General features: G+C 44.9%; 2 protein-coding genes across 3 annotated transcripts in view; both read left to right on the top strand.

Moving 5' to 3' along the window:
* Nucleotides 1-258: 258 nt before the first annotated feature.
* LOC137537709 (mucin-5B-like) overlaps nucleotides 259-12,793 on the top strand; it is a 193,187-nt gene continuing 180,652 nt past the window's right edge. For both annotated transcript variants that reach the window (XM_068259647.1, XM_068259646.1), the window contains exons 1-2: nucleotides 259-323; nucleotides 6,936-7,074. In XM_068259647.1, coding sequence (XP_068115748.1) covers nucleotides 265-323; nucleotides 6,936-7,074 — 198 coding nt within the window. In that variant the 5' untranslated portion in view covers nucleotides 259-264. The remainder of the gene's footprint in view (nucleotides 324-6,935; nucleotides 7,075-12,793) is intronic.
* Nucleotides 8,312-8,866, top strand: LOC137537717 (uncharacterized; the record flags this gene model as incomplete). Its single annotated transcript, XM_068259657.1, has 1 exon — nucleotides 8,312-8,866. A coding segment is annotated over one exon (555 nt), but the record flags the coding sequence as incomplete, so codon positions are not given.

The raw sequence follows: 12,793 nt of genomic DNA, 5'->3' as shown, positions 1-12,793 counted from the left end.
TAAAATCGTTTAAATTTCACTTTCTGTTTCATATTAAAGCATTACTGTTCTGCCTTACCTTGCCACACTAACCTGCCATTACACACATGTATAGTATAATATTTATGTATGGAGTAAGTGGACACAGTGTTTATATGGTATGAATTTGACAAGCCTCCCATTTTTTGGCAGTACAACAAAGAATGTGAGCCTGGCTGTGTCTGCCCTCCAGGTCTGGTGTCTGACAACAAAGGAGACTGCATTCCTCCAAGCCATTGCCCATGTATGAAAGGGGGGAAGAGCTACAAACAAGGAGAAACCATTAATGATGTCTGCAATACATGGTATAGTACCTACAGCTTTATCCTGTATGATGAATTGTTCACAAAGCTGGAATAAGATTTACTTCAAAACTGTTATATACTAATATAGGGTTAGATCTACTTGTAGGTTTGTAATTGTTATTATTTTATACATTTAAATAGCACTGCCATGCTTTCTAAAGTACTTCCCCTTCTCATCGTCTGTCACTTTCCCTACTCTATACCATTTGCATACTGTACCCTCCCATTATGTTAATAACCCTCTGAATATCAATCAGTTTTTAAACTGTGTTACACAGGTGTGGCTTGCAGCACTATTGCTGGGTCAGGGTACTAGGGTTTTACATGTATGTAGTAAAAGGTTGGCTGGAAATGAGGCACCCTTGAAAGCCTATAGTGGAATATCGGTACATTTACTGATACTCTACTATTAAAGTGTAAAGAAGCATCATAAAATATTGGTATTAAATACTGATATTTTACTATAGCTACACCTAACCCTACTCTCACACAGAACCCTTCTCCCCGACTACTAACCCTAACTGCCCCCCCCATCAACCTCCTACTTGACACCTAAATCTAATCATATCCCTCCCCACGTACAAACACCCTACCTGACGCCAAACCCTAACCGCCCCCCCCCCCTTCACAAACAACCTACCTGAAGCCTAACCTTAACCACCACAACTTTAACCCAAACCCTCACTGCTGTTAATCACCACCAATCTTCACCCCCGCTGCAGCAGAAATGTAATTTTAAAAAAAAAAATGTCGTTGAAATAGCGGCGTTGAGGACCCAGTGCCTGCTGTTTATCGGGTGCCTCGGGCACCCAAATTTCCCTTCAATACCGCTATTTTAAAGGGTGTACCCTGTCACAGACCTCAAGGGCTGGTCTGCGATCAAGGTCAATCGATCAGAGTCAGAAATCCTCTCACTGTCACTTTGCTCATCACGAAGCGTAACCTGACTTCGCAAGTTGATGAACCGACTAGTGGAGGGGCATTCGGACGCCAAAGGATTCACCACATGCATACAATTTAAAGATCTGCCACCAAGCGGGTTACACAGCCCGCTACTGTAATTATGCTAATACTTCGAGAACGCTCTGTTAACCCTTTGCAGTATGCAGGAATCTGGGTCAGATCTGAATATCTGAGCCGGGTCCACGCATACGGGTTATAAATGTACACTTCTATTAAACACAGGGTAGCGGTTTCAGGAGAATAGGTACGATTGTGTATGTTCAGCAACAGGTCATAACCGCTAAACGATTTTTAAACGTTTAATAACAAAAATGCATTACATACATTTATATACACTAATTAACATATACACACACAGCTTAAAAATAAAAGGGAATAATTGTGAAAGGTTTACTTAGCTGAGCAGTCCTTGTGAGATATTGGAAGAAGTAAAGTCCAGTTCAAATGCAGGCATTGATATCAGAAAAGTCCTTGAAAGAAAGCATGCATTCGGTCCTCCTGGAACGCATGCATAGACAGTCCTGGTCGATGGAATTTGGAGAACTGGGCGGGTCTGTTCCTGCCCCAACTTTAATAGGAACTGAGTTTTGGGCTGTCTTTACCTGGAAAGTAGGTGTGTTTAAGGCGGGGTTACCTCCTAATCAGCAAGGTTGCCGCCCTCAGAACTCAGAGCAGGAAATTTAACATTTATTAATCATCTGTGTGACTCCGCCTCAGATTGACATATCGCAAATCCGAGACTATATTCATAAGCGGCCTGCGACCCTGTATCAATTGAGGCTACACATGCCTATTCTATCGCGTTCGGTCTGCGCATGCTGAATAAAGCAGTTTCCCTACTGACCCCTGACAGTTGGAAAATTGTAATTCGGGTGGATGATAGAACTGGTTTATGGATATCAGAAAATGTATTTTTTTGTCTTTCTGTGACAAGCCTATTTTGAATTACAAATATATTAAAGTTCTCTTTGTTTGATTCTAAGATTTGTGAAGGAATCCCTTATCTCTATTGGTTGTATCTGTTTTTTTGGGGAATGAGCTGTAGACTAAAATGGTCTCAGCAGGAGGGTTAGCCACATGTCACATTCCTCTCTGGGTGAGGGGTTTGCTTCCCTTCAGAAGAGAGGGAAAGGAAAGACATTTGTTTTAATCTACATAGGACTGACAGTAATGGGGCTGGACCATTACGAAAGTCGTTGGCGATTACGCACGACTTTCCGTAATGTTCATCACACACCTAAATTTCCTACTTCCAGGTTTTTCTGTCCATGGGCTGCTGGACTGTTACACACCCCACACACACACACCAGACGCATACACACCCCACCCACACACACACCACACACACACACACACACTTTCTAACTTCAGATTTGTATTTACAACATACATATGGCATTATTAAACATAACAAATACATAATATACAAATATTTTATACGCAGTTCAGCAATTTGTGCCAGTGTTTAGAAACGCTAATTTAAAACAAAATATGTGTAACTTACTTCAAACTCTGTGTGCTTACATAAAAAAACATGACAAACATCATTTTTTTTATATCAAAAGGTGTGTGAAAGCTTTTCATAGAGGTGTGGCATGCCATGATTTCACAAGATCACACTATCCTTAATCAGTACTGGTTCCTACAAGTGTACATTTCAAAAGGAAAGGGCGCCATGGTAATCTTGGGCCCAGAGAAATCTGCTGATGGAATATCGGTACCGATATTTTACTATGGCCTATCTTAACCTTATTCTCATATGAACCCTCCCTCCTAATGCCTAACCTATCCCCCCCCCCCCCCCCGCAGCAATGCCTAACCCTAAGAATCTCCCCCCCCCCCCCCCCCGGCACACACAGCGATCTCTAACCCTAAGACCCACCTGACGATCTTTAACTCACCCAAATAACCTGTAATAGCCGCTAATTGTGGCTATTAACATAGGCGCACAAATTAACGGCTTCATCTTACAATCTCATTTTATATACTGTAATACTGTTTTATTATCCTCATTTTAAAGACTCCACACACCTTCAAGAGAAAGGTGAGGTGTAAATGTTGGATGTACTAGTCCAAAACATTACCCACGTGTTTTGGACTAATGCATCTCCTCATAGGGTGTTCTGAAGGTTTGCTTTATTTTCTAAAGCATTCTCTGAACAGAAGCGGCACAGTTCTTCTGTCGGAATAATGTGCACATGAGTAGACAGGCCTGCTACCATCTTTGTATAGGTCCTGGCCAGGGAGTTCTTTTGAAAGGAAACCTTGAGAATACCCCCAGATGCATGTGCGTAAACTTACTGTCACCCTATATCCACCCCTGTCTCCCATAGGAGGGCTGCTCCATGACTCATTCTGTTCCCAGCACATCTCCCCGCTTCTCCTTTCCATTGCTGTGAGAACTAGAAAGCAAGCTGTTTGGGAAATAAAGCAGGTCAACGTTTCATAGGAGAAGAGGGGAGGAAAGTGCTGAAGATACAGATTCAAAAGGGACACAACGTCTGTGATTGAAGGATAAAAAGATGCCTAGAAGAAAATGTTGTTTTGGCCAAATATATGTTTTTGAGTATAAACAATGTCCCACACATGGGCCTCAGTGAATCCTCAGTAAGGCCTGGAACACACCAGAGGAGTTTTTCTGAGTGTTTTAAGTTTTTAAATCTGCTGCTAATGTTAGCCTATGTGTCTGTGCACACTGCAGCAATGAGGTTTTGTAAAAAAACCCATAGCATTACATTGGGAAGAGCTTTTAGAGGTTTCAAAAGCTCTTCCCAATGTAATGCTATGGTTTTTTTTTTACAAAACCTCATTGCTCCAGTGTGCACAGACACATAGGATAACATTAGCAGCAGATTTAAAAACTCAAAACGCTCAGAAAAACTCCTCTGGTGTGCCCCAGGCCTAAGTTTTTTAGTAAATAAAGTACTTCTATGCCTGCTCCAACTGCCTGGCAAAAAGGCGTGTATTGCCTTTGCCTTCAGATTGTCTCTGTTATTGTGGCCACCAATGATGCAATCTTTTTCATCCAATCTTACTATTTCTATGAAACATAAGAGACTGCCTAAATTATCAATTCAATAAATTCACTCAGTTTACCCACACACCATACAATAAATTCACTCAGTTTACCCACACACCATACAATAAATTCACTCAGTTTACCCACACACAAACAAGTAAAAGATGCAATTTTACACCAGTTCGATAAATACAATCGGTTGTACTGAAAAATCAAAAGGTTTTTTTTTTTTATTCATTTGATAAATCTGATCGATTTCCTGTTTTTAATCGATGAAAGAAGATCGGTAGTGTTGGCTTTTTCTGATCAATTTATATGAAAATTGAGTGGTGTGTGGTAGATTGACAATTTTTGCTGTACAAACCCAAACTATTTTTTCTAAGTTTTCAATCATTTTTATCATAACTGAGGAAAAATTTAACATACGTGCGGGGTACATTGATTTTTGAAATGTTACAATCAGAAAAATGTATTGCAATTCTTGAATTGAAAAGATATTTAAAACACTGTATGGTGTGTGGCCACCTTTACATTACATAGATGTGGTACAATTGGATGAAAATGATTGGATCATTAGTGGTCGCCATAAAGATGATTACACAATAACATAATTTGTTCATGAAAATAGTTTATTTCAGTCCTCATGCAAAACCGTTTCCTTCTCTGTTCAAAATGTGCCCGGAGAAGGGAGGTTGTTACAATGCTATTGGGTAGAGAGGAAATCTGGTTTACAGGAGGACTGAAAAAGGCTGTCTATGTCAAACTAGAACAACCATCCCTAAACAGGGAAACAGAAGGGGAAAGGGGGGTGCTTGGAGTTTATTTATTATCAACATACAATGCTGTTTTATTAAATTAAACCTGTAATTAACAAGAGACAAACAATTGATACTTAACTCCTATCCAGTGTTGAGACCTTCTGCAAGTTTGTGCCAGGGCTTCCATCCGTGAATAAGAGTAGCCACACTGTGATGGACTCGGCAGAAAAAGCTCTGTGCTACTGCTGCACACTCTATTTTACAAGCGTTTGTTGAAGAGGTTCTGGACGTCCCAGCGCTGGATCAGTGAGGGGGATGGGGGAAGCCTCTGGACCATCCAGAGGTTTCCTTCTACTGAGGTAAGTAATCAGTTTTGAGTAACTTTTATTCCTTTGGGTTTACTTTCAACTTTAAAGTTTAAAGGGAACCAAGGATCATTTTTAACTCCCAGGGTAACTCAATAGCAAATTAAAAATGCATGGTACAGATGCGGTTCGTTATTAAAAAAAACCTTTAATTTTACCTCATCTTTTTTACATTTAAGGGTTAATTACAGAATGAATCCTACTTCCTGTGCTTCCTCCATTCAGCAAGCAACAGAAGATGGAAGGCAGATAAGAATTCACCTAATTAGACTGAATTGTCCACAAGCTTAGGTCAAACAAACCTATTAAAGGGGCTCTACAGCGAAAAACTGTAAAATTTGAAATATGTGCCAACATATACAAATAAGAACTACATTTTTTTCAGAGTAAAATGAGCCATAAATTACTTTTCTCCTATGTTGCTTCCACTTACAGTAGGCAGTAGGAATCTGACAGAAGTGACAGGTTTTGGACTAGTCCATCTCTATATAGGAGATTTTCAGGGATATATTTATTTTCAAAAGCACTTAGTGAATGGCAGTTGCTCTGTCCAACTGCCAAAAAAACTGTGTAGCAAGCAGGGAAGCTAGCCGGCATCATTGTTTAAATCCTTTTTCGGGAATATCTTTATAAAGAATAAGAGCCTTGCTGACAATCCCCTATGAAGAGATGGACTAGTCCAAAACCTGTCACTTCTGTCAGATATCTACTACCTACTGTAAGTGACAGCAACATAGGAGAAAAGTAATTTATGGCTCATTTTACTCTGGAAAAAATGTACTTCTTATTTGTATATGTTTGCACATATTTTACATTTTACAGTTTTTCGCTGTAGTGCCCCTTTAAGTATTAGGGAGGGGGATGACAGATAATATTAGTTACTTGATGAATTTCACACCTACCCTGGAATAATGGCAGTGAAAATGGAGCAGGGGGGTAACTTCTCAAACATGGCAGTGAAAAGGGAAGCAGGGGGGTTAAGCATGACAGCCTTTTCAACTAAACCAGGAGCTGCTAAAATCCCTTTAAGGATTATATATACATATATAATATATACATATTATATATTACATATGAAGTTAAAAAGTCACATCTGCATAATGATTGCTAACTGACTTTTGTTTTATTTGAAGTGGGATTATGCTCCTAAAACTAAAATTTCAGTAGTACTTTTAGGTGCATTAAAGAACATTTGAATGCATTTCCAAGCATTCCACGTGTGTGAAACTTCGTGGAGCATTACGAGCTTGCTTATCTCTCGCTGATTGGCAAATGTAATGATTGCCAGCCAGGAGACTCTCACTGCCTGTGTTTTCATTCTGCTCTCTCCTTCTGCTAAATAGACACATCACCCTGGCAAAAGCAGAAAAGCATGTAGGCAGAGTGAAGACAGAGGAGGCAGAGAGTGTCTTCTGGCTAGCAATAATTACATTTGCTCTGTTTTCATGTGATACATTTATTGTAACCAGGAACACAATATAAATATTTCTCTTTTTTATTTCCACAGTACTTGTAAGAACAGTTCTTGGGTGTGCACAGAGAAGCATTGCTCAAAGACATGCACAGTTTATGGAAACGGGCATACCATTACCTTTGATGAGGCCAAAGGAACCATTGATAGTAATCACAATCATATCTTGTTCCAGGTACTCTTTTTTTTTCTTGTTCGCATATGAAAAGTCTGTCAGAATTAGAAATTTAAAGTACACCTTTCACTTGCTCACATATAGTATAATAAATTAGGATTTATATTGGGCTTCGACGTAATTGCATTGCCAATACATTCAGCATGAACATTGGGATGAGCTGACAAATTTGGGAGCAATAGGTACCCTCTATAAATCATTTCTAATCCATCCCATCTATGCCTAACACTGACCACCCCCCACCATAGGCGCCTATGTTAAGAGGAGGAAATACCTGCTACAGCTGAAAATTTGGACAATAGAGGTGGCTGAAAAAATAGCTGGCATCAGAGGTGCCCAAGCTACATAGTGGCGGTGAAGCTCTACTACCATGTAGCAGAACTCTGCATGGGATGTACACACACCAGAAAAAGTCCTGGACCCTGTTGGTGGTGGCGGAGAAGGCAGTCAAGTGGCAGGCAGAGATGCCGTGTGGGGACTGAGTTAGTCTTCGGGCAGGCAGTAGCCCTCCGGGATCCATGCCTCATTCATTTTGATAAAGGTGAGGTGCTGAACACTTTTTTGACCTAGGCGACTTCTCTTGTCAGTGACAATCCCTACTGCTGCGCTGTAGGTCCTTTTTGATAGGACGCTTAAGGTGGGGCAAGACAGAAGTTGGATGGCAAATTGTGACAGCTCTGGCCACAGGTCAAGCCAGCGCACCTAGTAGTCCAGGGGTTCATCGCTGCTCAGAGTGTCTATATCCGCACTTAAGGCCAGGTAGTCTGCTACCTGCTGGTCAAGGAGGGTGGATCCTGAAGGGCTGAGGCGAGGCTTTGGACTAAAGAGAGTCTGCATGTCCGACATCACCATCAGATCACTAGAGCGTCCTGTCCTTGCCTGTGTGGACTAGTGGTGCTCAAATACCCCTTTTCAAAATTCGAGTTAGGTCGAATTCGAATAGTAAATTATTCGAGATCAGTCGAATATTCGAGTCGAATAATTTTTACTATTCGATTCGACCTCGGAATTCAAGCTCACTATTCGAGTCGGTATTCGAGCTCATTATTCGAGCTGACTATTCGAAATGGCCTTAAATAGCTTCCAACACTTGTTTTGAGGGTGAATGATGCAAGAAACCTCTTTTTTTCCAAGTAACAACAGCAAGTGATTATGTGGGGATGTTCCTTTAAAAAAAAAAAAGTTGAAAAGAGAAGTTGTGTCCAGAAATTTGTTCAGTACTGTATATACTTCTTCTTCTTCTTCTTCTTTATCTTCTATATCTTCTTCTTATTCTTCTATATCTTCTTCTTCTATATCTTCTTCTTCTATATCTTCTTCTATATCTTCTTCTTTTATATTGTCTTCTTCTTCTTCTTCTTCATCTTCTTCATCATCATCATCTTCTTCTTCTTCATCTTCTTTTTCTTCATCTTCTTCTTCATCTTCTTCATCTTCTTCTTCATCTTCTTCATCTTCTTCTTCTTCTTCTTCTACATCTACTTCATTTTCAACTTCTTCATCTTCTTCTTCTTCATCATCTTCATCTTCTTCTTCATCTTCTTCATCTTCTTCATCTTCTTCTTCTTCATCATCTTCATCTTCTTCTTCATCTTCTTCTTCTTCATCATCTTCATCTTCTTCTTCTTCATCTTCTTCATCTTCTTCATCTTCATCTTCTTCATCTTCATCTTCTTCATCATCTTCATCTTCTTCTTCATCTTCTTCTTCTTCATCATCTTCATCTTCTTCTTCTTCATCTTCTTCTTCTTCATCATCTTCATCTTCTTCTTCTTCATCTTCTTCATCTTCTTCTATATCGTCTTCTTCTTCACTTATTTCTCTTTTCAAAATTTTTTTTTTAAAGAAATGCAGCTATTTTTGAGCGTAACAAATAGCTGGTGGCGCACGCATGTTGGAAGCGCCATTGTATGTGCTCCCTGGCAGTGGAAACACACAGACAGCAGGAGGTAAATTCAGCAGCAGGAGGAGGAGGATGAGTGTGTGGCAGCAGGCAGTCAATGAGGCAGGCAGCGTGACATAATAGCCCTGGTACCTAGCGGTGATACCAGGGCTGTAAATAAACACAGCAGGCAGGAGGTCCCAGACAGCGGTCGTGCAGCCCACATTGTGTCCAATACACAACTGGGACAACACAGTTTTCAACCCGGGCACCTCAGAAAAATTAAACCTTTTTTTTTTTTTTTTTATGGTTTTGTAGTTTTGGTTTTACAACCAATTACACAGATATAGCTATTTTTTGACGTAATAGCTGGTGGCAGAGTGGCAGCAGAAGGTAAATCTGTGTACCCTGGCGTTGGGAAACACAGACAGACAGACAGCAGCAGCAGCAGCAGGAGGAATGGAGGAGTAATGTGAGCAGCTATTGTTTGATGTAATAGCTGGTGGCAGAGTGGCAGCAGAAGGTAAATCTGTGTACCCTGGCGTTGGGAAACACAGACAGACAGCAGCATCAGCAGGAGGAATGGAGGAGTAGTGTGAGTGTGGCAGCAGGCAGGCAGCGTGACATAATAGCCCTGGTACCTAGCGGTGATACCAGGGCTGTAAATAAACACAGCAGGCAGGAGGTCCCAGACAGCGGTCGTGCAGCCCACATTGTGTCCAATACACAACTGGGACAACACAGTTTTCAACCCGGGCACCTCAGAAAAATTAAACCTTTTTTTTATGGTTTTTCGGTTTTGTTTGTAAAACAAATTACACAGATATATAGCTATTGTTTGACGTAATAGCTGGTGGCAGAGTGGCAGCAGAATGTAATTCTGTGTACCCTGGCAGTGGGAAACACAGACCGACAGCAGCAGCAGCAGGAGGAATGGAGGAGTAATGTGAGCAGCTATTGTTTGACGTAATAGCTGGTGGCAGTGTGGCAGCAGAAGGTAATTCTGTGTACCCTGGCAGTGGGAAACACAGACAGACAGCAGCAGCAGGAGGAATGGAGGAGTAGTGTGAGTGTGGCAGCAGGCAGGCAGCGTGACATAATAGCCCTGGTACCTAGCGGTGATACCAGGCCGTAAATGAACACAACAGGAGGTCCCAGACAGCGGTCGTGCAGCCCACATCGTGTCCAATACACAACTGGGACAACACAGTTTTCAACCCGGGCACCTCAGAAAAATTAAACCTTTTTTTTTTTTTAATGGTTTTTTGGTTTTGTTTGTAAAACAAATTACACAAATATATAGCTATTGTTTGACGTAATAGCTGGTGGCAGAGTGGCAGCAGAAGGTAAATCTGTGTACCCTGGCAGTGGGAAACACAGACAGACAGCAGAAGGGCAGTACACAGCAGCCCACTGTAGGTGTAAAATGTGTGGCTGCAGGCGACGTAATAGTCAAAGTGAACCAGGCTGGCTTAGTGAGCAGGAGCCAGGAGGTGGTAAAGGGTGGTAAGGCACATTAACGATGGTTCTTAGCCAGTTCATGTCCCCCTCTCGCCGACAACAGGGGCCAGGAACTCGCCTTCCACCCACGCCTGGTTCATCTTGAGAAACGTCAGTCTGTCCACAGACTTGTGAGACAGACGTGAGCGTTTCTCGGTGACCACACCACCAGCTGCACTGAAGCAGCGCTCGGACAGCACGCTGGAAGGGGGGCAGGACAGCACTTCCAGGGCGTACTGCGCCAGCTCGCTCCAGATCTCCAGGCGCTTGACCCAATACTCCATGGGATCAACAGGGGCATCGCTGTCAAGCCCGCTGTAGGACCCCATGTAGTCAGCCACCATGCGGGTCAGGCGCTGGCTGTGACCGGTGGAGGATGCTGCTGCATGCACCTCCTCTCTAGTCACTGCTGCCGGAGCCTCTACAGTCCTGTAGAGCTCGTGGCTGAGAGACAGCAGGTCTGTGGGGCGCTTGCTGCTGGATGCAGGCACCTGCTGCTGCCTCTGTGCTGGCTGCTGGACAGTGGGGGTGGAAGGCTGGGGGAAGGCTTCCTCCAAGCGCTCAACAAGGGCCTGCTGCAAGCTCCTTATGTGTTGCGCTGGGTCTCCTCCTGCAGGCGGCAGGAACTGGCTCAACTTCCCCTTGAGGCGTGGGTCCAACATCATGCTGATCCAGATGTCCTCCCTCTGCTTCATCTGGATCACCCTGGGGTCTCTGCGCAGGCACGTCAGCATGTGCGCTGCCATTGGGAAGAGGCGGGCCACGTCTGCTGGCACATCGACGGCAGTGCTGCTGTCCTCATCCTCCTCCTCTGCCTCGTCAGCCTCATCCTCTCTCCACCCCCGCACCAACTCAGCTGCACTGTGCTGATCCCCCTCATCAGCAGCAAGGTCAGGGACCTCCACCAAGTCCTCCTCCTCCTCCCCCTCAGAGGTGGACTGTGCAGCTGCTTGCCGCTCCTGCTGGTCCAAGGCTGCCGCTCCCTGTTCCAGCAAAGCATCGAGGGCCCTGTTCAGCAGACAAACCAGGGGCACCCACTCGCAGACCATAGCATGGTCCCTGCTCACCATGTTAGTGGCCTGCAGAAAGGGAGCCAGCACTAAGCACACCTGCTGCATGTGCCTCCAGTCATCATCGGGGACGATGGACGGGATGTTGCTGGTCTTGTCCCTTCTCTGAGCGGCGGAAACAGTGGCCAGGGCAAGGTACTGTTTGACAGCGCGCTTCTGTTCAACCAGACGCTCCAACATCGGCAGGGTGGAGTTCCAGCGAGTCGGAACGTCAAGGATCAGCCGATGGCGTGGCAGATCCAGCTCCTTTTGCACGTCTTCCAGGCTCGCACAGGCTGCAGCCGAGCGCCGGAAGTGACGCACAACGTTCCTTGCCGTTTCCAGCAGTTCGCCCATCCCCTGGTAGGTGCGCAAGAACTTCTGCACCACCAGGTTCAGCACGTGGGCAAGACAGGGGATGTGGGTCAGGTTTCCCCTGTCTATTGCGGCAACCAGATTGGCCCCATTGTCGGCCACCACCTCTCCGACTCTGAGGCCTCTGGGGGTCAGCCAAATCCTCTCCTGCTCCTGGAGTTTGGCCAACACATGGGTTGCCGTCAGCTTGGTCTTCCCAAGGCTGACCAAGTGCAGCAGCGCTTGGCAGTGGCGGGCCTTCACGCTGCTGCTGAGGCGGGGGGTTTGGCCAGGTGTGCCGGAGGATGGCAGAGGATCGGAGGAACCTGCTGCAGTTCCCCTGACCCTGCGGGGTGGCACCACCCACTGTGTTGCTGCTGCTGCTGTGCCCGCTGCTGCTCTCCCATCCTCACCCCCTTCCACCAAGCTGACCCAGTGGACAGTGAAGGACAGGTAGCGGCCTGTCCCGAAGCGGCTGCTCCAGGAGTTTCACCAACCGCGTGCTCCAGCCCTCGCTCCACATTGGCCATCACAAAGCGGTGCAGTGCAGGAATGGCCTTGCGGGAGAAAAAGTGTCTGCTGGGGAGCTGCCAGTCTGGGGCTGCGCAAGCAAGCAGCGCACGAATGTCGCTCCCCTCCTGCACGAGCGTGTACGGCAGGAGTTGGGAGCACATGGCCCGTGCCAGCAAGCCGTTCAGCTGCCGCACGCGACGGCTGCTGGGAGGCAGAGCCCTAACCACCCCCTGGAAGGACTCGCTCAAAAGGCTCTGGCGTGGCCTTTTGCTGGCACGGGAATCAGCAGACACAGCGGAGGAGGCCACTGAGGACTGGCTGCCAGAACAGGCCTCAGTGTCGGCGGCAGGAGTTGCAGAGGGGGGAGGAGCAGTGCGTTTCCGCACTCCTGCTGGTGCTGCTGGAGGAGCAGGAGGGCGGG

Source organism: Hyperolius riggenbachi, chromosome 11, assembly GCF_040937935.1.
Source record: "Hyperolius riggenbachi isolate aHypRig1 chromosome 11, aHypRig1.pri, whole genome shotgun sequence".
NCBI classification, from domain to species: domain Eukaryota; kingdom Metazoa; phylum Chordata; class Amphibia; order Anura; family Hyperoliidae; genus Hyperolius; species Hyperolius riggenbachi.
This window is presented reverse-complemented; position numbering and strand designations above follow the sequence as displayed.